The 25939-nt window shown below is 36.4% G+C and overlaps 2 protein-coding genes across 2 annotated transcripts; one reads left to right on the top strand and one right to left on the bottom strand.

The window, feature by feature from the left end:
* Positions 1-10417: 10417 nt before the first annotated feature.
* Positions 10418-12799, top strand: LOC114260370 (short-chain dehydrogenase/reductase 1). The gene is made up of 5 exons (XM_028200455.2): positions 10418-10565; positions 10690-10933; positions 11532-11600; positions 11825-12004; positions 12115-12799. Exons 1-5 carry the CDS (start codon positions 10549-10551, stop codon positions 12490-12492), a joined length of 888 nt encoding a protein of 295 aa, XP_028056256.2. The 5' UTR covers positions 10418-10548; the 3' UTR covers positions 12493-12799.
* A 3308-nt stretch (positions 12800-16107) lies between these two features.
* On the bottom strand, positions 16108-24166 carry LOC145806436 (uncharacterized). The gene is given in 3 exon segments (XM_082903410.1): positions 16108-17276; positions 22726-23910; positions 24105-24166. Coding segments are annotated over 3 exon segments (1977 nt in total). The 5' UTR covers positions 24114-24166; the 3' UTR covers positions 16108-16493.
* Positions 24167-25939: the final 1773 nt, after the last annotated feature.

Below are 25939 nucleotides of genomic sequence, written 5' to 3'. Positions count from 1 at the left end.
TAAAAAATGTCACATCTAAATAATAATTATTTTATTTTTTCTCTTATAAAAGTCAAAAAAGTCTATCCCAAAAAAGGTTTTTTAGCTCAAACTAAAATAGTCAAAAAATGAACCCACATACCAAACGAAACCTAAGTATTCAAAAAAAAAAAAAGTATTTGAGTCATGTTGATAAACTTACTTTTTCAAGTTACAAAATTATTAGCAGGTCGTGTGTGTGACGAATAATATCTGAGAGGATTATATAAGTCGTGTTAACCATGAGCTGATCGTCAGTGATATTCTGGTTAATTAATGACTAAAGACAACTTACTTTCTAAATAGAAACATAAAGGGATTTATAACATTTTCCTTTTTCTTTATGTTAGTTGATTTTTTTTTTTTTTTTCTTTTGATTCTTTGTTAGTTGATTAGAAAGTTAAATAATTGCTAATAACCATTTTGTATAATATTCCATCTTTGTCAAACCCTAGACAAAAGTAACCGAGTTTGAATGGGAATGCATTAAAGAAGTAAACTAAATCTAAGATTTTTTTAAATCAATAAGTCCTATTTTGTAAAACTGAGAATATTATCAATTTTTCTTAATTTTTAAAAACTATGAATATTATCAATTTTGCATAGTAGTGTTTCATATAATTATTTCACTAACTGATGAAAAAAAACAAAGTATGAGATTAAACGTTTTTACCCTTCTACTTATTAGTTTGATTCAACTATCCAATAAAACAGAGAACAATATCAGTTTTTTTTTTTCAGTTTTAAAACTGAGAACATTACCAATTTTTCCATTTTTAAAGTTTTTTTTTTTTTTTTTTAAGTTTTGCACATCAATGTTCCATCATCATTCTTCTTTTATAAATACAAAATTTTCAGTTTTTCACCACACACAAAAACAAACAAAAAAATCAATTTTTTTCAAAAATAAACGTTACTTTTTTTTCCTGCACATAATTTTTTTTTTTTTTTAGGTTTTTTCAATTTGAAAGTTGATGTTTTAAAATTTTGAAAATCAAAATAAATGTTAAATTATATTGTTCCTTTATAGATAATCATAAATGATGAATAATCATTGTTTGAAGAGCAATTCCGACTATTAAAAATTTAATAGAAATTGGAGTTCAAAAAAATTTTAGTTAAAACTTAATAAAGTATAAGTTCATAAATTAGAACTTGTGTGTAAATGCCCTGTAAAACCCAAGTTTTAAATATTATTATTTTATTGGATAGATTAGTAATTAAATTAACTTATATGAGTCATTTATTAATATCAAAGAATTAGTTATGAGATGGCATTATATTTCCTATTACTTAGATGGGTAATTTTGTAACTTTGAGAAATTAGGTTAATAAGCCCACCTATTGTGGCTTTAAGTCTTGGAAAACAAACAAAACAGAGGCTATGAATTGTGCCATAGGCGGCTAGGGTTTGAGAAGGTAAAAGATAAAAGAAAAGAAAAAGAGAAGAGAGGCTTGTGCTGCAGAAAGGGTTTGGAAGAGTTGAAGGTGAAGGCAGCAAGCAAGGGTTTGGAAAAGTTTAAAATTAAAGAAAAGAAACTCAAACCAAGGAAGAGGGAGGATTCATAAGAGTGGTGGTTTTGCTTTATTCATCACTTAGGTAAGATTTATTTTATTGTATTCCTATCTATGATTTTAGTGTTAATATATCAATAGATGATTTTATGGGCATATATGATTAAATAGATATATTGATATAGTTTATGTTGGGAGTCTCAATTTTGCTCAATTTTAGAGTGTATTTTGCATCCCATTTGGGTGGTTCATATTTTGAGATTGATATGTGATGGGTTAAGTTTAATGGTGGTGTATTTGTGGGATACACGATTGACTACAAGTAATTACAAATTGTTACGTGTATATAAACAACAATAGAATAATATGGGTTGAGAATTTCCGAAACCGTAATGGCTTTGTTTTGATGCTAAATTGTGGGAGTTCCTAATAGACTATTGGGTTAATTTATTCTATTGTTGTTACAAGAAGAGATGGATGGATGCACATAATAATTGTTTATGCGGTGTAATATTTTATTAGGTTTGTGAGATTGAGGTGGATCTTGGTAAATTGAGATTAGCTTGGAAAATATTATTTTAGCTGTTTGAAGGTAAGTAACCCTCTATCACTGTTGGTTCATTTTCATTCGTATCAAATCGTTTAAAATCATAAATATTTATTTATAACCTTTATGTTCTCTTAAAATAAAATATGGGTCAAGTATAAAATAACATCGAATATTATTACGAAAATTATTCGAATATTTGGTGAAACTATTTTGAAAATTGTACCAAATGTTTATTCTGAAAATATCGAATATTTTTATTTAAAAGTTGTGTATTGTTTGAATTCTGAGCATCATTCTAGTCTGACTATGATTTGGACCCTAGCCAATGGGGGTTATTTATTGGCACAGAAACTAGTTTCTTTTGGGGCTTTACCACCGGCCTACGTGTGGTTCTGGGCCTTGTCACGGGCTAAGTGACCGTAGTCACCAAGACTTGGGTTTTGTGAATTGCATCATTGAACCATTTGAATATCGAACCATCAATTTTGAACAACGAAATTTCATTGAATTACCTCATTGTCTTTTCAATTAAAATGTATTGCTACACTGTTTATTTTCAGCTACGAAACATCTTACAAAATAATTGTTCATTTATTGAATGGTAGCAAAAAAATATATTTATTGGTTATCTACTATTTTTTTTGTATACTTGATCCAGCTAACAGTGATGGTTGGTTATTTACTGGGCTGTCTAGCTTACCCTTATTTTATTTTTCAGATTCTGAGGAGTAGAGCTGCGCGGGGTTTTTACTTGTGGGAGTGCCGAGAATAGGACTATGATTTAAGTACTTGGATTATTATTATTATTTCTTTTATTAGTGGACTTGGTGGACAATTTCATATGATAAGAATTATCTATTTGTATGGTTTTTAGCATTATGATATTTAAGGATTTAATTTGAGTATTTTACAATGTTGGTTATGTGTTGGACTCTTAGCCTTGCATGCTCACTTAAATGAGTGTGCGGCGTTGTCACGGAGCTTGGGGCGTGACAATTTTATGGTATCAGAGCCAGGTTGTAATTTTAAAAGTTGGTATAAAATAGTGGTGAGATTGGGTAGATGTAGTATTGGGAACGCGTATAATTTGATATAATATTAATTTTATTTACATGTTATAGGGACTTGAGAATAGAATAAGATGAGGTTTTATTATTGATGCATATAAGTTGCAATGAAACATGAGGAGACATTGGCAAATATGGCTAGGAATACACACCAGGGTTAAACGAATCGACGGACTGGTAATAATAATCGGTGAAGGAATGTGACTAATATTGGTAGTGGTTCTCAAGCAGTCGAAGAAAATCAGGGGCAAGAGTTGAAGGAACAATTACAAGAGTTACTAGATAAGGGCTTTATTAGGTCTAGTGTTTCTCCTTGTGGTGTGCCCGTTTTATTTGTGAAAAAGAAGGATGGTAGTTTTCACCTTTGCATTGATTATCAAGAGTTAAACAAGGTGACAATTCGAAATAAATATCCTTTGCCTAGGATAAATGACCTATTTGATCAATTGCAAGGAGCACAAGTCTTTTCTAAGATTGACCTTCGTTCTAGATATCATCAGTTGAAGGTTAAGGTGGAAGATATACCTAAGACAGCCTTTCGAACTAGGTATGGGCATTATGAATTTTTAGTGATGTCATTTGGGTTGACCAATGCGCCTGTAGCTTTTATGGATTTAATGAACAGAATATTTCAACCCTTCTTAGATTAGTTTATGGTAATTTTTATTTATGAAATTCTTGTGTACTCGAAGAGTAAAGAGTAGCACAAAGAACATCTGAGAATAGTGTTGCAGATATTAAGGGAGAAGAAATTATTTGCTAAATTAAAGAAGTGTGAATTTTGGCTGGAGAGTGTATCATTTTTGGGTCATGTGATATCTAGAGATGGGGTGTCTGTTGACCCTAAGAAAGTGGAGGCGGTGGTAGAGTGGAATAGGCCTACTAGTGTCACTGAAATTTGTAGCTTCTTGGGTTTAGCAGGTTATTATAGAAGGTTTGTTGAGAGATTTTCCCAAATTTCTATGCCTTTGACTCGTTTAACACAAAAAAAGGGTTAAATTTGAATGGTCTAATGATTGTGAGAAGAGTTTCCAGGATCTAAGGAGTCGATTGGTGTCTACTCTAGTACTTCTAGTTTCGTCCGGAGATGAAGGTTTTACCATCTATAGTAATGCATCGAAGATGGGTTTGGGTTGTGTCCTGATGCAGAATGATAAGGTAGTGGTATATGCGTCTAGGCAATTGAAGCCATATGAGCAGAATTATCCTACGCATGCTTTGGAGTTGGATGCAGTGGTGTTTGCATTAAAAATCTAGAGGCACTACCTGTATGGGGTGAAATGTGAGATATTCACTGATCATAAAAGTCTGAAGTATATTTTCACTCAAAAAGAATTGAATATAAGGCAAAGGATATGGTTCCAGCTATTAAAGGATTATGATTTGACTATCAATTATCATCCAGGAAAAGCCAATGCAGTGGCTGATGCCATGAGTAAAAAGACCCCAAGTAATTTGGCTACCTTGATCACTGACCAAAAGAATATCTTAGAGGACTTGCGAAAGTTGAATATTGAGATTAGATGGCACAACCATGGAGCGCAGTTGGCAAACCTTAGGGTTCAACCCACATTGATTAATAGAATTAAAGACGCTCAAGGAAGAGATCCTCAGTTGCAAAAACTTAAGGCTGAAATGGAAATAGGGCTACAGATGGAATTTTGTATGCATAAAGATAGAACCTTGAGATTTGGAGAGAGGTTATGTGTGCCTAATGATTTAGAGCTCAAGAGAGAAATCCCGAGAAAAGCTCACAGTTCAGGGTATACTGTACATCCAGGGAGCACTAAAATGTATAAAGACTTGAAGATGAACTTTTGGTAGAATAATATGAAGAGGGAAATTTCTCAGTATGTTGCTCAATGTTTGGTATGTCAACAAGTGAAAGTTGAACATCAGAGACCTGCAGGTAAGTTACAACCCCTTCCTATTTCCCGAGTGGGAGTGGGAACATATTACCATGGATTTTGTGACAGGGTTGCCTAGGACCCAAGGTGGTAACAATGCTATTTGGGTTATCGTCGATCGATTGACCAAATCCGCTCACTTTCTAGCTTTTAAGGTAGGGTTCTCCTTAGAGAAGTTTGCAAAATTGTATATCAAGGAGATTGTGAAGTTGCATGGTATTCCGGTGACCATAGTGTCTGATAGAAATAGCAGATTTGTATCTATGTTTTGGAGGAGTTTGCATATAGCTTTGGGCACTAGTTTGAATTTTAGCACTGCCTTTCATCCTCAAACTGATGGACAGTTAGAGAGAACTATTCAAACCTTGGAAGACATGTTGAGGGCCTGTATTAATGATCTTGGAGGTTCATGGGATGAGCATTTGGCCTTAGTGGAATTCTCTTATAATAATAGTTATCATGCGAGCATTCAGATGGCACCATATGAGGCTTTATATGGACGAAAGTGTAGATCACCTATTTATTGGGATGATGTGGGCGAAAGGAAGTTGTTAGGGCCTGAGATTGTGCAACAAATAGTGGACAAGATCAATCTTATTAGAGAGCGACTTCGCATTGCACAGAGTAGACAGAAAAGTTATGCAGATAACAGGAGACGCGATTTGGTGTTTGGGGTTGGAGACCATATGTTCCTTAAGGTGTCTCCTATGAAAAGAGTAATGAGGTTTGGTGTTCGTGGTAAATTGAGTCCTAGATTTATTGAACCACTTGAGGTTTTAGATCAAATAGGAGAGGTAGCTTCCAGACTTGCCCTACCACCTTCACTAGTTAGAGTTCATAATGTCTTCCATGTTTCGATGTTGAGGAAGTATATACCGAATCCCAATCATGTGATTGATTATGCACCGTTGCGGAGGATTTGACCTATGAAGAACACCCTGTAAGAATTGTTGATAAGAAGGAGCAGGTTTTGAGGTGTCGAGTCATCCACTACGTTACGGTTTAAATCACTCGGAAAGAGAAGCTACTTGGGAACTTGAGGATGAAATGAGACAAAAGTATCCACAACTTTTTGAGACTACAGGTATGTCAAATTTCGAGGACGAAATTTCTTTTAAGGAGGGAAGGATGTAAAACCCAAGTTTTAAATATTATTATTTTATTGGATAGATTAGTAATTAAATTAACTTATATGAGTCATTTATTAATATCAAAGAATTAGTTATGAGATGGCATTATATTTCCTATTACTTAGATGGGTAATTTTGTAACTTTGAGAAATTAGGTTAATAAGCCCACCTATTGTGGCTTTAAGTCTTGGAAAACAAACAAAACAGAGGCTATGAATTGTGCCATAGGCGGCTAGGGTTTGAGAAGGTAAAAGATAAAAGAAAAGAAAAAGAGAAGAGAGGCTTGTGCTGCAGAAAGGGTTTGGAAGAGTTGAAGGTGAAGGCAGCAAGCAAGGGTTTGGAAAAGTTTAAAATTAAAGAAAAGAAACTCAAACCAAGGAAGAGGGAGGATTCATAAGAGTGGTGGTTTTGCTTTATTCATCACTTAGGTAAGATTTATTTTATTGTATTCCTATCTATGATTTTAGTGTTAATATATCAATAGATGATTTTATGGGCATATATGATTAAATAGATATATTGATATAGTTTATGTTGGGAGTCTCAATTTTGCTCAATTTTAGAGTGTATTTTGCATCCCATTTGGGTGGTTCATATTTTGAGATTGATATGTGATGGGTTAAGTTTAATGGTGGTGTATTTGTGGGATACACGATTGACTACAAGTAATTACAAATTGTTACGTGTATATAAACAACAATAGAATAATATGGGTTGAGAATTTCCGAAACCGTAATGGCTTTGTTTTGATGCTAAATTGTGGGAGTTCCTAATAGACTATTGGGTTAATTTATTCTATTGTTGTTACAAGAAGAGATGGATGGATGCACATAATAATTGTTTATGCGGTGTAATATTTTATTAGGTTTGTGAGATTGAGGTGGATCTTGGTAAATTGAGATTAGCTTGGAAAATATTATTTTAGCTGTTTGAAGGTAAGTAACCCTCTATCACTGTTGGTTCATTTTCATTCGTATCAAATCGTTTAAAATCATAAATATTTATTTATAACCTTTATGTTCTCTTAAAATAAAATATGGGTCAAGTATAAAATAACATCGAATATTATTACGAAAATTATTCGAATATTTGGTGAAACTATTTTGAAAATTGTACCAAATGTTTATTCTGAAAATATCGAATATTTTTATTTAAAAGTTGTGTATTGTTTGAATTCTGAGCATCATTCTAGTCTGACTATGATTTGGACCCTAGCCAATGGGGGTTATTTATTGGCACAGAAACTAGTTTCTTTTGGGGCTTTACCACCGGCCTACGTGTGGTTCTGGGCCTTGTCACGGGCTAAGTGACCGTAGTCACCAAGACTTGGGTTTTGTGAATTGCATCATTGAACCATTTGAATATCGAACCATCAATTTTGAACAACGAAATTTCATTGAATTACCTCATTGTCTTTTCAATTAAAATGTATTGCTACACTGTTTATTTTCAGCTACGAAACATCTTACAAAATAATTGTTCATTTATTGAATGGTAGCAAAAAAATATATTTATTGGTTATCTACTATTTTTTTTGTATACTTGATCCAGCTAACAGTGATGGTTGGTTATTTACTGGGCTGTCTAGCTTACCCTTATTTTATTTTTCAGATTCTGAGGAGTAGAGCTGCGCGGGGTTTTTACTTGTGGGAGTGCCGAGAATAGGACTATGATTTAAGTACTTGGATTATTATTATTATTTCTTTTATTAGTGGACTTGGTGGACAATTTCATATGATAAGAATTATCTATTTGTATGGTTTTTAGCATTATGATATTTAAGGATTTAATTTGAGTATTTTACAATGTTGGTTATGTGTTGGACTCTTAGCCTTGCATGCTCACTTAAATGAGTGTGCGGCGTTGTCACGGAGCTTGGGGCGTGACATGCCCCTTGGGTAAATTATACTTATCATTATATCATGTTTGGTTCCGTTTTTCTAAACCCAATTTTTTGAAAATTTTGAAGTTTTTGTTTGGTTATTTTGAAAATGAGATAAAGTTTTGAGAATCTTGATTTTGATGTGACAAATTTTTTTTTTAAATTGATCAATGTATCTAGCCCCCTCTCTCAACTTTTAGAGAGAAATTTGAAATTGCATGGTACATTTTTTTGAAAACCAAACATATATCCATTTTCAAAACAAAGTTTTAAACATAAATCTACCATTTTCTAAATAATTTTAAACATAAATTCACGATTTTGTAAACAAATTTATGATTTTGCAAATAAATTTAAACATAAATTCACAATTTTTTTGTAATGCCAATTTATAAAAATTGGGCATTTTCCGAAAATTTGTATATAAATTTACGTTTTTTGAAAATTTATAAAGAATTATGTTTTCCTCAAAATTGTAAATAAATTTACATTTTTCTGAAAATTTGTAAATAAATTTGCAAAAATTACGATTTTTTTAATGCGAATTTGTAAATAAATTTTCTACATAACATTTACGAAAATTTAATTCTACAAAAGAAATTTTTTAATGCCAATTTGGAAAAAAAAAATTTACGTTTTCTGCAATTGAAATGAATAAACATTTTATGATAAAGTCACACATTTAATAGTAGGATATATACCCATAAATGGGTACATACCAAATTATATTTTCATATATATATATATATATATAACTAAGATGAGAGTATTTTTTGATGTGACAAAATTTTTTTTTTTAAATTGTCTCTCTCCTTAAATTGGAGGGAAACTTGAAATTGCAATGATGTATTTTTTTGAAAACCAAACAATGATTCTTTTTTAAAATAGAGTTTTCAAATCACTTTTTAGAAAAAAAAAAAAAATCAAAAAAATGGAACCAAACATAGTGATTAATTTTTGTAATTTAAAATGTTACTTTAATCTAAGTAATTTTTAATTTCAACAATTTTGTTCTTACATTTTCAATTTTGTTACAATATGGTCCTTACGTCACTTACCACTAAACTTTAAAACGGAAAATGACTTTGTATAAATTAGAGGGATTGAAGAAAAATTCTAAACAAATTATAGGGACTATCGGTATAATATATTCATTACACACGTGATGTTTATAATTTGTTTGGCACCCTTAGGGGTTGTTTGGTAAACATGTTGGGCTAAAAAATCACAAAATGACAAAAAAAAGTCCAAAAATCACAAAAAGACAAAAAAAATCCACTATTCCAAAGCTAAAAAGCCAAAAAAGCCAATTAAAAATGCTAAACGAACAAAAAAGTCTCAGGTTAAAAAAGTTAAAAAAATTAAAAAGTCAACTAAAAAAGTTATTGCCAAATGAAGGCTTAGTTTTGCATGTGATTTTTTCTGTTCAAAATCTTAACAATACATGACGGAGGGATCATATTGTGTTTTTAGGAACCACTTTTTAGATGTGGTTAATGTTGGAGAGAGAAGAGAGAGAAAAAGCTAGGGTTTTGAGAGAGAGAGAGAGAAAAGAGAGAGAAGAGAGAAAAATCTTCACTTTCTCATCTGAACAAAAGGGGTTTTGAGAGAGAGAGAAGAGAGAGAAGACACATCACTAATGAGGAGAGAAAGAGAGAGAGAAGAGAGGGAGGCAGAGAGTGGATGTAGTTGGGGATGTGAATTGTATGCATTTACTTGTGGATTTAGGCTAAGGTTAATGTTGGAATGGATTCAGGTGGGTGTGTATTTCATTGTGAAAATATTATGAATATGTAGATTTGGTAATAAGTGGGGTGTCCAAAAAAAATATTATTAAAATTTAGGGTTTAGGGTGGGGGTCCAAAGAAATAGGGGGTCCAAAGAATTTTGGTAGGTGCTAATAACAGCACTCACAAAAAAAAGTCCAAAAATCACAAAAAGACAAAAAAAAATCACTATTCCAAAGCTAAAAAGCCAAAAAAACTAATTGAAAATACCAAATGAACAAAAAAGTCTTAGGTTAAAAAAGTCAAAAAAGTCAAACAGTCAACTAAAAAAGTCATTGCCAAACGAAGGCTTAATTTTGCATGTGATTTTTTCTGTTCAAAATCTTAACAATACATGACAGAGGGATCATATTGAAATTATTCAAATTAAAATTATAAGAATCAAAGTGAAATGTTTGCTCCAACTAAAAGAACTAATAATGTAATTTACACAATTAGTTTTTGATGATCTCATAGCATACGTGTGTTCTTTTGTTTTGCTTGACCGGATATGGGTTGATGTTGTCATCGCATACGACCAAATACTAATAAACAACTATATATATTTGACAGAGCCCAGTGTTGCACTGCACCAATCCAAAACAGATCAAGCTAAAATCAACTACCAAAACCAACTATAAATATCCTCCAAACCCATACCCTCCACAGCATATACAAAGCCACCATTTCTGCAAATACCATATTCATATAAAATGGAACAAGCAAAGAGGTACTAATACCATATCTCATATGACTATGTTATTCACTCTTTTGAATTAAATTAAGTCTTCAACCACATGTTTTGATTGATTTTTAATTTTCTTCGCTTTCACATCTTTACTTTTTTTATTCAGGATTGCTATTGTTACCGGAGGAAACAAAGGAATTGGGCTAGAGATTTGCAAACAATTAGCTTCTAATGGGATAATGGTGATTCTAACGGCAAGAGATGAGAAACGCGGTCTCAAAGCTGTGAAAAATCTCAAAGCTTGTGGGCTATCTGATATACTTTTTCACCAGCTTGATGTGACAGACCAGGCCAGTATTGCTTCCATGGCTGATTTCATCAAAAATAAATTCGGGAAGCTTGACATATTGGTAAGATTTAATGCTGATGTAACTTGTTTGGCTACATCTTTCGTTTCCCATATGTTTTAGTCGGAGTGTCTCTTTCACTGAGTTGTCATTTTTCAAATACAAATACACCTTCGAGATTTGTTTAAAATACAAATTACTTCTTGTGGAAAAAAAAAAATATTACCTAAATTATATTTTTCATTTAACAAAATTAATTGGAAAAAAATAAAATTTCTAACTACTCTCTTATACACAATTAAATTACCTAAATTATTAATTGAAATATATTTCTAACATCATTAAAATTGTTAATTGACTTGCTGAGTTATTAATAAAATGGGACATTTGTAATGTGATTAGAACCTTCAGGGGCACGAGATTTAATTTCTAAAACTATAGGGGGTAATCTGTATTTTAAGCAAATCTCAAATAGTATTTTATAATTTATCCTAAATTTTAATAGGTGGACTCAACACACATTAAACAACATTATTTAAAAAAAAAAAAATTCTCTTCTCCTTTCGTATACAACATGCTAAATTGAAATATAATTTGTTTTTTCTTCATATTTCCTTTCAATTTTGGAATAGTATATATAATTGAGTAAAAATTGGAGCAGGTGAATAATGCAGGAATTAGTGGAGGCATAATTGATGAGGACGCTCAAGAGAGGCTAACCCTGGCTGATGTAAGTCTCTCCATCAACCAATGTTATCTTATTTCAAGTTAAAAAAAATATATATATATAGTGGTTTTGTTGCAAGTCAAAACATTTATCAGTTTTATGGTTGAGTAATAATCCTTTTTTATTTAATCAATTTTACAAACTCTATGGAGTTTGGAGCCACATACAAATTCTGTTTATGAATCAATTTCTCTAAAAATAATTTGTTATTGCCAACTTTGATGTAGATTGTAAGTTCAAATGTTAAAGGAGAGAAATTTATGGAGCAAAGTTATGAGATGGGAGAAGCTTGTCTAGGAACAAACTATTATGGAGTGAAGCTAGTGACTGAAGAGTTTATTCCACTTCTTCAACTATCTGACTCTGCCAAAATAGTTAATGTCTCCTCTACCTTGGGGCAATTGGAGGTACAAAAACTTTTCCATCATATAGAGAAAAGAAAAAATATAACATAATGATTTTTTATTTTTCTTTTGGTTGACTACTTTTGTATAACGACATTTCAATTATATTTCAGCTTGTTTTAAATGAAAAGGCCAAGAAGGAGTTAAGCGATACTGATAGCCTTACAGAAGAGAAAGTGGAGGGGGTACTTAAGAGATATCTTGAGGATTTGAAGGAGGATTTGTTGGCAACCAAACGATGGCCTGTTAATTGTTCGGCATACATAATGTCCAAGGCAGCTCTCAATTCGTACACGAGAGTTTTGGCAAAAAAGTATCCTAATATTGCTATAAATGCAGTAAGTCCTGGCTATGTCAAAACAGACCTCAACTATCATAGAGGGATCTTCACTGTTGAAGAAGGTGCAAGAGGGCCCGTGATGCTGGCTTTGCTGCCTAACAGCGGGCCTTCTGGCTTGTTCTACGATCAGATGGAAGTATCATCTTTTTGAATAAGAGAACGTACATAGTTATATCACCTTCTATATATATCAATACAATGAACAATATGGGTGTATGTAGGACTCATAGTAGTACATGTGAAAGGGTTGGAAAATTTTTGGTAAGCCATGCTTGATATAATTTAGGAAGTTCAAAATTAACTGGTAATGTATGTATGCATGAAAGTGAGAAGAATCGTATAGCTTCTCATCTTCCGTAGTTATATACGTTTTGGATAATAAAGGTGTGCGAGACTCCAATATCAATTTTGTACTTTTTTTTTCGATTGGCAATGGAATTAAAATTTTATTGATAAAATAGGCGGTTTAAATTTAAATTTATAGTTATCATTCATTTTTTATAATAAAAAAAGAAAAAAAAAAAAAAAACTTGTTCATGTGTCTGAAAAATGAACAAGTTCAGACACATGAATAACTTGACCCGAACCCTACAAATCTTATTCTCACCACAAATGTGACCCTATCTTCTTGAAAAACTCCCAAACCTATTTTATTAGGGCTGGGAGTATCGGGGACCTATTGGGTCAGAGTACTTTGCCATCTCTAGTGGTAGCTTGTTTCTCCCCGATGATGAAAATTGTATGTAGCTAGTAGTAGCTGTTGGGCTTGGGCTTAGTGATTGATTGTTAGGTTTGGTAATTATTAACTTTCTAACTATTGCGAGGTTAGTGATCTATTTGATATACTAATATTTTTTATATCTGTAATTACTTTTTTATCGATTGCCAAAAAAAAAAAAAAAAAAGGAAGGAATTTATCCATAATATAAAATTTATGATTAAGATTCATTCATAGAATTGGTCCACAACAAGAAGATTAAATCTATACCATCAATCTAAAATTTTGGGTCAGATTCTAAATGTTTTTTTGATTCCCAAATTATGTTTGAATTATGGATTTAGAGAGTGTTTTTTTTTTTTTTTCAACAGATTTAGATAGTGATTTGGAAAGGAAATATATATATATATATATATTCCATTTTCCATTCTATTCAAATAAATAAATTATGCAAACAGTAAAGTGTAGGAAACTAATCAATTTGCTGAGCTCATAGCATACGTAACAAGAAAGGTACACATTAAAAGTAAACAGTAAAGTGTAGTAAAGACTGGCTTTGGAAATAACAGAATCAAGTTGAGGGACTTAAGGGCCAAACTAAACGACCTTACTTCAAGAAGAGATGTATCAACATCAACGCTCTCGAATTAACTGGCTTAGTTATGGAGATCGAAACTCAGCCTTTTTTCATGCAACAGTGGCCCAACGCCAACAACGGAATCAATTGGTCAAAATCAAGAATGGAAGTGGAGTATGGCTAGAGATGGACCATGAGATTAACCAACATCTTCATAATTACTTCTCAAGTTTATTCAAAGCTAAGGATCCAAGACCATTTGAGGAGGCACTTTCAGTGGTAAGCCACATGGTCACATCGCAAATGAATGATAATCTACTGAGGCCAGTCACTGATGACGAAATTAAAAGTGCTACTTTTCAGTTAGGGTCTTTAAACGCACCAGGACCTGATGGTTTTCCTGGGTTGTTTTACCAAAAGAATTGGGATGTAGTGGGTCCAGAGATGTGTACAGCAGTTCGAAGTTTCTTCACAAGTGGGTCCCTCCTTAGAGGCCTTAATCATACCAATCTGATTTTAATTCCCAAGGTGGTTGCCCCTATTAGTCTCAATCAATATCGCCCCATAAGCCTCTGTAATTTCAGCATGAAAATCATTACTAAAGTCATGGCCAACAGATTGAAAAAAATTCTGAAGCATCTCATATCCCCTCAACAAGCAGCTTTTGTCCCAGGCAGGCTTATTCAAGATAGCATTCTCATAGCTCATGAGGCCTTCTACTATTTGAAGCAGAAGAAATCTGGAAAGAATGCAAACATGGCCCTTAAGCTGTATTTCAACAAAGCATATGATGGAATCCAATGGGACTTTTTGCAAGCTGTGTTACTAAAAATGGGTTTCCATGGGAGTTGGGTGAAATTGGTTATGGAATGTGTCACAATAGTGAGGTTTTCAATTTTCGTTAATGGAGCTAAACGCACTTCTATCACCCGCTCATGCGGACTTCGCCAAGGCAACCCACTCTCACCTTATAAATTTCTAATGATGGCTGATGTGTTTTCTAACCTCATAACTCGGGCTCTTTATTCCCAAGGGATTCGAGGTTGACAATGGGAGGACTTGCCCAGTCCTCTCTCACATTTTCTTTGCTGATGATGCTATTCTCTTCCTATAAGGCCAATCAGAATGAATGCCAAAACATAATGGCCACTTTGAGGATGTACAGTGAAGCTTCTGGACAACTGATCAATTTTGCCAAATCAGGAGTGATGTTCTCCTCCAATGCATCTGCAACAACCCGTAGCTCCATCTGCTCTTCTTTGGGTGTTTCACAAGCCAATCTTACAACTAAATATTTGGGCCTACCTTGTTCATGAGGCAGATCTAAAGCTGAAGCTTTTGGGAGTCTGATTGAAAAAGCGTTAGGAAAAATGCAATGGTGGAAATCTAAGCTTTTATCTCAAGCAGGTAAGGAAACACTAATCATAGCTGTCATTCAGGCTATGCCCTCTTATGCCATGTCCTATTTCAAAATGCCACATCTTATTTTAAAATGCCACAATCTTTCTGTGCTAAGTTGAATTTTTTTGTTTGAAACTATTGGTGGAAAGGGGATCCAGATAACAAAGGCATTCCTTGGGCAAGTTGGGATCATATGACAAACACCAAAAATCAAGGAGGTATGAGCTTCAAAGATTTCAAAGCTTTTAACCAAGCCTTACTTGACGTCTCCTTATGAACCCGAACCCCAATTCTTTCTGGGCTCGTGTGTATAAAGGCCTTTACTTTCCAAATTCCACTTTCTTGCGAGCATTCAAGGGTAAGAGAACATCTTAGGCATTGTCAAGCCTTCTCAAAGGTAGGGAACTCGCCTGCGCACACCGGAAATCGCCTCCGTCTCTCTCTAGTTCGTGAACATGTCGAGATGTGGTTTATATATTTGGATTTTTGGTAATAATTGAAATTGATGAGGGTCATTTAAGTAATCTTGCCCCCCTCCAATACAGCTTTCCGCCTAAGCTGTAATTGCTTAAGCACTTCCTAGGCCACTTTCTCAAAATTCATAGTTTCTAGCTTAAATTAAGCTGCCAAAAGCTGAGTTAAACTAAACCAAATACTCAAAAACAGCTTAACTTACGCCAAAAGCTGAGTTAAGTTGTTTTTAAGCAATACCAAATACCCAACAAGAACAAAAGCAAAAACAAAGTTCAAATCCGTGATATTTTCAAAAAATAATCACAAATTAATGATAGACTTCATAATTAAATCTTAAACTCTATTTTTCTATGAATTATAATTTCCCCAAACATAAATCAATTTTACAGAAAATATTCAATGATCAAGATGAATCAAGTTAGCTCTATCTGTTATGGTGGAACTTCTCCCAAGAGAGATTCCCAAAAGAGAGTTGAACTCAAGCCCTCCACGAGGCAGACTCTCAAAGTTCAATTCAATTTCTCACATATATAGCTGCCAGAGAGCACAACCATCTACCTTGGACAAGAACCCGCAAAACAAAAACATTGAAGCCATTGGAAAATAAATGACCTTGCATTAACATCTAGGATTGAATTTCCTTCAGAAGTTCATTTTCTCGAGAAAATCACATGGCCTCTACATTCTACAATCTTGAATTACCATCTAGATTTTATCCACTAAAACAAAAATATTCTGTGAATCAGAACTACACCTCAAATCTTATAGGTGGCCATTTTTGCAACTACCAATATAATTTCGGCACCGCACCACCATTCACCGAATCCTACAATTGAAAATTTTTAGAAGATAAAAATGTAAATTAAAAAAAAAAAAAAATTTATTCCCTGGGATGAAGCTATATATATGTTACAAATCCTTTTGTAAAAAAGGATTTTTTTTTTTTTTTTTTTGACCTACCTCCTAAAAACCAACACAACCATCAACAGGAGCCATTTACCGTTAAACTGCCAGGGATGAATCTAATACGACTACACTGTTTCAACTTGGTGAGAGCTTCTTGCGTCTTCCCAATCATGAGATCCACATAAATAGCAGTCACAATGGCTTCTGGACTATCGGGTATTATGGACAAAGCTTGCATCACAAACCGTTGAGCCTGCACAAGATCTCCTTGCACTGCGAACACCGTGGCTAGGTTTCCATAAACAGTCCCACATGCTTCTCCGGGCTTGAGGAACACAACATCTTCCGATTCATCGAGTGAAGAGTTATTGGCAGTTAACGACCCGCCATTCAACTCATCACACTCCACATTTTTCTCCGCTCGCCATTGTTCACAGTCCTCTTCTGTGTATGGAAGTTCAACATTGCTTCCACCGGACAAATAGATCAACAAATGCTCAGCCGCTTCCTTTGGCCGGTTTAGCAGGCAGAGAGATTCCGATGCATATATATTGGCAAGAAAGATGTAGATTCTGGAACATTCTGGAAGTTCTAAGAGAGACCTTGCTGTCGACAGGGCCTTCGAAGGATTTCCTAATTCCAACTCTACATATACCAAGTCAGCAAGAAGAGCTTGCTTGATCATCTGATTCTCTCTTCTACAAATTTCTTCATAATCCAATATGGAGCTCTGTAAGGCGGTGTTGGCACTGTTTCCACCCTTTTGATCTTTAGAATCCCCATTGAAAGAAATAAGAGAGTGCTATTAAGAGAGTAAGAAAACTCTTGTATTGAATGTATCTAAAAGTGTAAGAAGGGACTCCATTTATAGGAGTTGTTTGATACAACATTATGATGAAAGCAGAGCATAAAATAAGATAAAGCAGCCGAAAGCAGCCGAAAGCGAAGGCACTGCTCTGGCATCCTATAGCTATATATGATTAATATATGCATTACATTAGTATGATACAGCTATATGTTAATATAATATATACATGTTAATATAATATAATATTATGATATAATACATATTAATATAATACATTAACAGCCCCCCTCAAACTCAAGGAGGACAAACATCAACCAACTGGAGTTTGGAGACAAGTTCAACGAAGCGGCCAGGAGAATGAGCTTTGGTGAAGATATCAGCAGGTTGATCAACAGAAGAAATCGGATAGAGATGGACTGTACCACGAGTGACGTGTTGACGAATAAAATGGCAGTCAATCTCAATGTGCTTGGTGCGATCATGAAAAACATCATTGTGAGCAATTTGAAGAGCACTGTGATTGTCACAAAAGAGGTCAGTAGCACCAGAGGGGGTAACACCCATGTCAGCAAGGAGCCAACGAAGCCAGAGAAGTTCTTGAGTAGCATCAGCAAGGGCACGGTATTCGGCCTCGGTACTGGAACAAGCAGTAAGAGATTGTTTCTTGCTGCGCCAAGAAATAAGAGAATCACCCAGAAAAAAGCAGAACCCAGTAGTAGAGCGCCGGTCAGTAGGATCGCCAGCCCAATCAGCATCTGAGAAAGCACGAAGCTGAAGAGATGAGCGAGCGGAATAATGAAGACCATGAAACAGGGTGCCTTTGAGATACCGAAGGATACGAAGCAAGGCAGCATAATGAGGGGTACGAGGAGCCGACATAAACTGGCTGACAATATGAACGGCATAGGCAATATCAGGACGAGTAACTGTGAGATAGACAAGACTGCCAACCAGCTGACGATAGAGTGTAGCATCAGAGAGAAGAGTGTCATCAAGAGGTGTAAGACGACTCTGAGGTTCCAGGGGAGTAGAGGCAGTCTTGCAATCCGTAAGACCAGCACATGTAAGAAGATCAGAGGTATACTTAGCCTGAGAGAGAAAAGAACCCGTAGAATCATGGAAGATTTCAAGACCCAAGAAATAGCTGAGAGGACCAAGATCTTTCATCTCGAAATGATGGCTAAGAAACTGTTTAAGGCGAAGAATACCATCGATATCATCACCGATGATAATCATGTCATTTACATAAAGTAAAAGCAGGGTGGTCCCTTGAGCTGTTTTTCGGATAAAAAGAGCAGTATCATAAGAGCTGGAGGTGAAACCACATTTCTGAATAGTGGAGCTGAACTTGGCAAACCAAGCACGGGGAGCTTGTTTGAGACCATATAAAGCACGCCGAAGTTTGCAGACGTGATGCGGGAGATAAGCAGACCCAGGGGGAGGTTGCATGTAGACCTCCTCGAGAAGAACACCATTAAGAAAAGCATTTTTCACGTCCAGTTGATAAAGATCCCATTGTCGAGCGGTAGCAACAGCAATCAAGCTGCGAACAGAGGTGAGACGAGCAACAGGAGCAAAGGTCTCCTCATAATCAATACCATATTCTTGATTGAAGCCTTTTGTAACAAGGCGGGCTTTGTAACGCTCAATAGATCCATCAGAACAAGTCTTGATTTTGTATACCCATTTGCAGCCAATGGCAGTCTTGCCAGGAGGAAGATCAACAATGTCCCAAGTATGAGTTTTGTCTAAAGCCTGCAATTCATCAGTCATGGCTTGCTGCCAAAGAGGATTAGAGCGAGCCTCACGATAGGAGGTCGGTTCATAAGTAGAAAAAGCAGTAGAACAACAATAAAGTCACGAAGACAAGTAGAAGGTTGGGTTACCCGATGTGGTCGAGCAGAGGGAGGAGGAGCCAGAGGAAGAGACTCAGCAAGAGGGAAGGATCCCGATGGAGCAAGAGCAGGACCATCAGAGGGAGCAGGTGCAGAGGACAAACCGGTAGGCAAAGCGATCTCGAGAGAGGTTGGCAGGGGCGGTGGAGCAAACGTATCAGAAAACTCGAGAGAGGCTGGCAAGGGTGGTGGAGAAAGGTCATCAGAAAAAAGATCTGTGGAAGGGTCAGTAAAAAAAAGAGAGGGTGAGGGAACGGACAAACGGAAGGGAGAGAGAGAGGAAAACATTTTGTGTTCCCAAAAGACCACATGACGAGAGATACGAAGTCGTTGGGAGAGAGGATCCCAACAACGATACCCCATATGTTCAATACCATACCCCAAGAAGCAACAAAGGCGGGAACGAGGTTCAAGTTTGGTACGTTCATGAGGTTGGAGAAGAACAAAACAGGCAGAGCCAAAGACTCTAAGGTTGGTGTAGGGAGGACGGGTGCCATGCAGACGCTCATAAGGAGTGTGATGATGAATGACAGGGGTAGGGATACAATTGATACTGTAAGCAGCAGTGAGAGCTGCCTCTCCCCAAAAATGTTCCGGACAATAGGAAGACAAAAGAAGAGCGCGAGTAGTGTCGAGAATATGCCGATGTTTCCGTTCAGCACGTCCATTTTGTTGAGACGTGTCGGGACAGGATCGATGAGGTTGAGTACCATGACTCTGAAGGAAAGAAAGAAAGTCAAAATCTTTATATTCCATGGCATTGTCGGAACGAAAAAGTTTAATAGTTTTAGAAAATTGTGTTTTAACCATTGCAGAAAAATTGTAATAAAGTTGTTTGAGCTCAGATCGATTTTTCATAAGAAACAACCATGTAAAACGAGAAAAATCATCTACAAAAACAACAAAATAGCGGGCGCCGCCCATAGTGGGAGTAGGAGAGGGTCCCCAAATATCAGAATGGATGAGATCAAATGGTGCAAGAGAAACAGAGTCACTTTTATTAAACGACAAAGCAGGTTGTTTGGCAAGTTGACAGGACACACAATCTAAAGCATCAGAACTTACAGGACCTAAATGACCAAGAGAAATTAAAGATTTTAAACGACTAATAGAAAGATGGCCTAAACGACAGTGCCAAAGCTGAAAAGGAGATAAATGAGGAGCAGTGGTAGGAGCTGTGATCTGAGAGGAATCCGGAACATGAAGATGGATAAGTTCGTAGAGACGTCCATGCTTACGGCCGATCCCAAGAGTTTGCCCCGTCCGAGGGTCCTGCACCAAACAACCAGAAGGGGAAAAGGTAATAGTTAGGCCATGCTCACATAATTGACTAATGGATATAAGATTTAAAGTGAGAGCAGGCATAAGATAGACATGAGATAAAGATAAGCGAGAGGTGGAAACAGAACCAACATGACTTACAGATAGAAGAGACCCATCAGCAGTATGGATAGAAGGAACAGGAGAAGTAGAAGAGAGAGGAGTAAAAATAGTAGGGTCAAAGGTCATGTGATTACAACAAGCGGAGTCAAAGTACCAGGAAGTGTTACCTGCGGTGACAGACAAAGCAGGAGATGGAGGAGTACCGAAATTCTGCCAATTGTGAAACATGGCCTCGACATCTGTGTGAGAGAAGACTGGAGTGGAAGGATCTATAAGGACAGAGGCAGGTAAATCCTCGGAGGTAGCAGCAGCAGTGCGTGGAGCAGGCATTGGTTTAGACGGAGTCCCAGAACGGTGAGAGTTGTTGCGGGAAAAATGCCCGGGGGAGGGACCATTGCGAGAGGCACGGGCAGGGTTGCGGAAGCAATCATGCTGGAGATGACCAGGACCAATCTTGTTGCAAAACCGACAAAGACGAACTGGACAATCAACCAGAAGATGAGTCGATGGAAGACTGCGGTTTTGACAGTAGTTGCAGATATGTGTCTTCTGTGGGGAAGATGGTGAAGGAGAACTTCGAATCTGGAGAGTAGCAAGAACAGAGTCCACAGGGTGTGGATGGAGAGTACCAAACCTAGTTTCCTCTGACTGTAGTTCAGAAATTGCTTGCTTAAGAGTGGGTAAAGGAGTGCGATGAAGGAGAGATGTGCGGACTGGCTCAAAACGGGGAGTGAGAGCCATGAGAAACTGAACCAAGCGTTGTTGGTCACGGTAAGTAGTGAACAAGGCAGCATCCTTAGTACAATCCCAGGGAGGTTTAGAGAGAGCGAGCTGATCCCAAACATAATACATTTGTGAGAGGAAATCATTAATGGTTTGAGTTGTGTCTTGGCGCATACGGTGAAGTTGACTCAGAAGCTGATATTGGTGAGCAAGGCCAGTAGTCTGGTAGCGTTCTTGTAAAAAATCCCAAATGGCTTTGGCTGGAGAGGAAGCAGAGTCAAGTTGGAACCGACCAAACTGAAGGCTGATAGAAGTAATAGAAGTATTACGGAGCCAAGTGATGATCTGATAGTTTTTGCTATCCCAATCCTCCAGACGGTCAACATATTTGGCAACGGAGTCCGTGGTGGCAGCGGATTCTGTGGTGGCTGGAATGGGTTTGCACACATCCCCAGTGATGATGCGCCAAAGTTTCTTTCCTTTGAGGAACCCAGACATAGCTTGTGCCCATAAGACATAGTTAGTTCCGTCAAGAACAACGGAAATAGGGTGGTTGGAGGAGTTCAAGCGATCCATGAGAAAAAAGCAGTACTATCGAAGCCAAATCTTAAAAATCTGAGGTTACCAGTGAATTCAGAGGGTCGAAATCAGTGGGAAATGAGTGAACGGACCAAAAAAAAAGATGACCAAAAGGCACTAAATTGGCTGGTCAAAGTTGGTCAACAATTCTGGTCAAAGATGACGTCACAATCTGTCAAAGATGACGTCACTGCTGTGTCACAGGCGCGGCGCACGTTAGCACAGACAGGCACGGCGCACGATAGTAAAGGAAGCAAGCGGCGCATGGAAGCAGCTAGGGCTGACGTCAGCTGACGTCAAAAACACGCGGCTCACGTTAGCAGATGAGGCCGCAGCGCACGATAGCACAGGGCAAGTGTGAGGCGCGTAGAGCGCGTCTGAGAGGCGAGGAGGCGCGTGGATGAAAGTTCTGGCGGCGCGTGGCGGCGCGTGGAGCGTCGGATGATGATGAATCTGGTGGCGTTGGATTCGTCGTGAGGAGACGAAGGTTCTGGTGTGGTCCAATCTGTAATTTAGATAAGGACGAGATATGCAACAATCTGCTAATGCGATGCAGAAGAGACTAGGCAATACACTTGTGCTCTGATACCATGAAAGAAATAAGAGAGTGATATTGAGAGAGTAAGAAAACTCTTGTATTGAATGTATCTGAAAGTGTAAGAAGGGACTCCATTTATAGGAGTTGTTTGATACAACATTATGATGAAAGCAGAGCATAAAATAAGATAAAACAGCCGAAAGCGGAGGCACTGCTCTGGCATCCTATAGCTATATATGATTAATATATGCATTACATTAGTATGATACAGCTATATGTTAATATAATATATACATGTTAATATAATATAATATTATGATATAATACATATTAATATAATACATTAACACCCATTTGCATTAAATGGACCTGAGCCCACCACCGGATTAGGTGGCTTGGAATCACCATCAGATACACTCTCATCATTTTCTTCAAACGTTGAACTATGAGGTGAACCAGAATTCAAATATTTTGATTCTGAACGGTTCAACAAGTACAGGGCATTGACCAGACACTGCCGGGCAAGAGACACTGAGAGATTGGGGTGTTTATTATCACCAAAAAACCAATCATTTTTTCCAACAAAATCCACCTGCCCATTACCCGAAATCCCATCTTCCAGAGCAAGTTGTCTCCATTTTCCCTTTCCAATAACGTGAACTTTAACCTCTGATCTATCAGAATGGGACACACCAGATTTCACAAGTCCCTTTTCCAATGCCATTAGACAGCATTCAGCAATTCGGAGCCACAATAGAGGCCAGCTGTAAAAAATTAAACTTGCCTTTTGGAAACAGCGAGCAGCAAATATTGGTTTCCCACAAGCCAAGTACTGCACTCCACAGTTATATATAATTTGGAGAGATTTGTCCTGTGAAAAAGTTGGGAGCCTTACAGGCTTTTCCTTCCGGAGCGATGAACAATTACTCAGCGCCTTGGAAAAGAATACACTTGATGTGTGATATTTTCCAAGACGATAATAGATGCAACCTAGATTGTTGTTGTATATGCTTGAAATCCCCAATTCTGTTCGATTACTTGAAGCCATCAAGAGCTTGACGGCTTTACGGTAGTTCCCACGAGCATACTCAAGCTGGGACTTCAACAGAAGAGCCACAGAAGAATCTTTCCCACGTGCTACATTCATAGCCATAGCCATCTTAACTTCACGCTTAGCTGCCTTGAAGTTCCTAGCAAAGAGCAGAAGCCGAACCTTGTAAAGTTGTAACTTAAGTCTCAGATCACCAGTTGAAATGGAATGATCGGCAGGGGTCCTTGAAAGATCATTTGAGGATTGAGGGCCGGATGGTCTTGCTAGGTTCTGTCCACTCAAGTCAATTGATGAAATTAGGGATTCAAGATTCTCCTCTGATAAAGTTCTAGACAAAAGACTTTCATTCGCGTTAGCGACTGAATCAATAATAGAAACATCTGTGGCAGTAGAATTGCTCGGAAGTGAAGAAGATTTCGTCACTAAGTAGGAAGATTGTTGCTGTGCAGAGCTTCCATTGTCACTCTGAGTGACCAAACTGAAACAATAAGCTTTCTCCACATAATTAATTACGTCCTGACAAAACAAATCACAACATAATTATTATGGCACTAGAGCAATAAAAATATAATACACAAACTCAAAAAGAATTCGAAAAATATCAATAACGCTGTCAATAAATGTGACAACCAAAGTATTGCAGTATATAGAATGAGAGAATAAATTAACTGATGAATGATGTGTTGACTACTATAATGTGATTACTTAACCTCATTCATAATGAAAAGTGCAGGACAATCATGAGTTGCAGCATACTAATAAATTCTTGGACCTGCTAGGGAAAAAATTAATAATAAATAATAAAAAAAACTCCTTGAAATGGTTGTTATAATATTATTTGACCCTACAGCACATAATCTACAGTTCACAACAATCCCCCTGTTACAATCCATCCAATTTATGAAATAATGTAAAGCTGGGTAGCCCACAAAATAAGTAATAAATAACCACTTGAAGCTTCCAAACACCAATCTCCCAAAAATTTCAGTAATACTAAAATACCTCAGTAATACTAAAATACCTGTCTAACAAAAACTGTTATACAGAATGTGATTTACTGCCTAAATCTCTCTTGACACATGCATTTCAATCAGAGGCTTTACTATAAAGACTTACTGATCAAAATGACCTCCCTATTTCCCAACATATCCACCATATTATTTCCATAAAAGAATAGTTACCTCTAACTACCTATAATTTGGGGGGGGGGGGGGGGGGGGGGGGTGTCACACAATTAACCCTCTCACCCATTTTACAGTGTTGCATACCACCTCTCCAACCTTTGGTAATCAAAATCAGATAGCTCCAACATTCATCATTTCTGCCCTCTTTACTGTCACAGGCAGCAACCAAGAAGAAGATGAAACCACACTCTTTGTTGCTATTTTCTCTTCAAAAATTTTGACAGTTCCTTCCACCCAAATATACCAAATTATTGCTAAAATAATTTCACATTGACACAACTTTTCCATTTTCCTTGCCAAAACTGAAAAAGAGCATTGAAAAAGATTCACCTCGGGGAAACCAACTAACCTTAGCAAACCCAAACATCTTTTGCAACAATGTACGAGTCACCAGACAATGCACAAGATTATGTACATTTCGAATAACACAAACATAGAAAGCTCTTTGTAAAGAAGCTTCACCTTCCATCCTTGCAGTCATATTGCATCCAATCCAAACCATATAACACCTGCTGCTATATAATTGTTGGTCTACATCAAATAACCAAACCACAAACCTTATCCAGTTGGCTTTTAATTGACTACATCTAACAATATGGGTAAATTCTTCATGTGTTCTAGTCTTGCCACACATCCACCCAACACCCATATCATAGCAAATGCTCATTTTAAAAATGTTTCTTCTTTGCATCTTCATTTTGTTTAAATTAATAGTTTCATCCCTCACACAACATCTCCCAAGAGCAAAGCCTTATAAGCTACACGATGAAGTAACATTTCAGTGTAAACAAGAAACCCAAATGATGAAGGCACAATTCTATCCAAGGTCTCCAATACAACCACTTGGAAATGCTATCTACAAGGCAGGTGGCTCCTTCAACACTATAGTTGTAACTTGTAACTACTCATATATTTCTATGTAATTATGTTATTTTTCAAGTTTACTTGTGTTATTTACTTGGCACACAAGTTGGTACGAGAAGAGTTCTTGGAGCACGTGTCTACAATTTGAACTTTAGTCAATGAGACTGAGGGCTTGTTTGGGAAGTTACAATTTTGTCCTAAAGGCCAGAAAGTCATTTAAAAGGCCAAAAAGCCAGCAAACTATACGAAAAACTCAGGTTCCCTTTTCTCTTTATTTTTTGTACATTTTTTTATCAAAAGCCAAAAAATCATCCTAAACATAACTTTTTAACCTCATATTTTAGCCAAAATGTTACTAAAATAGCATATTCCCAAACAAGGTTTGAGTTGTAGTCACTGCTTGAGCAGTTGTCAAGTGGGGATCAAGTGGTAAGTTATTGGAATCTGGGATTTTATTTCTTAGATCATCGCTCAAGTGGTAAGTGTCTGCTTGAGCA

This window comes from Camellia sinensis, chromosome 13 (genome assembly GCF_055761805.1).
Source record: "Camellia sinensis isolate YWXY chromosome 13, ASM5576180v1, whole genome shotgun sequence".
Classification (NCBI taxonomy): Eukaryota; Viridiplantae; Streptophyta; class Magnoliopsida; order Ericales; family Theaceae; genus Camellia; species Camellia sinensis.
Note: the sequence above shows the minus strand (reverse complement) of the source record. Positions and strands in the feature narration are given on the sequence as shown.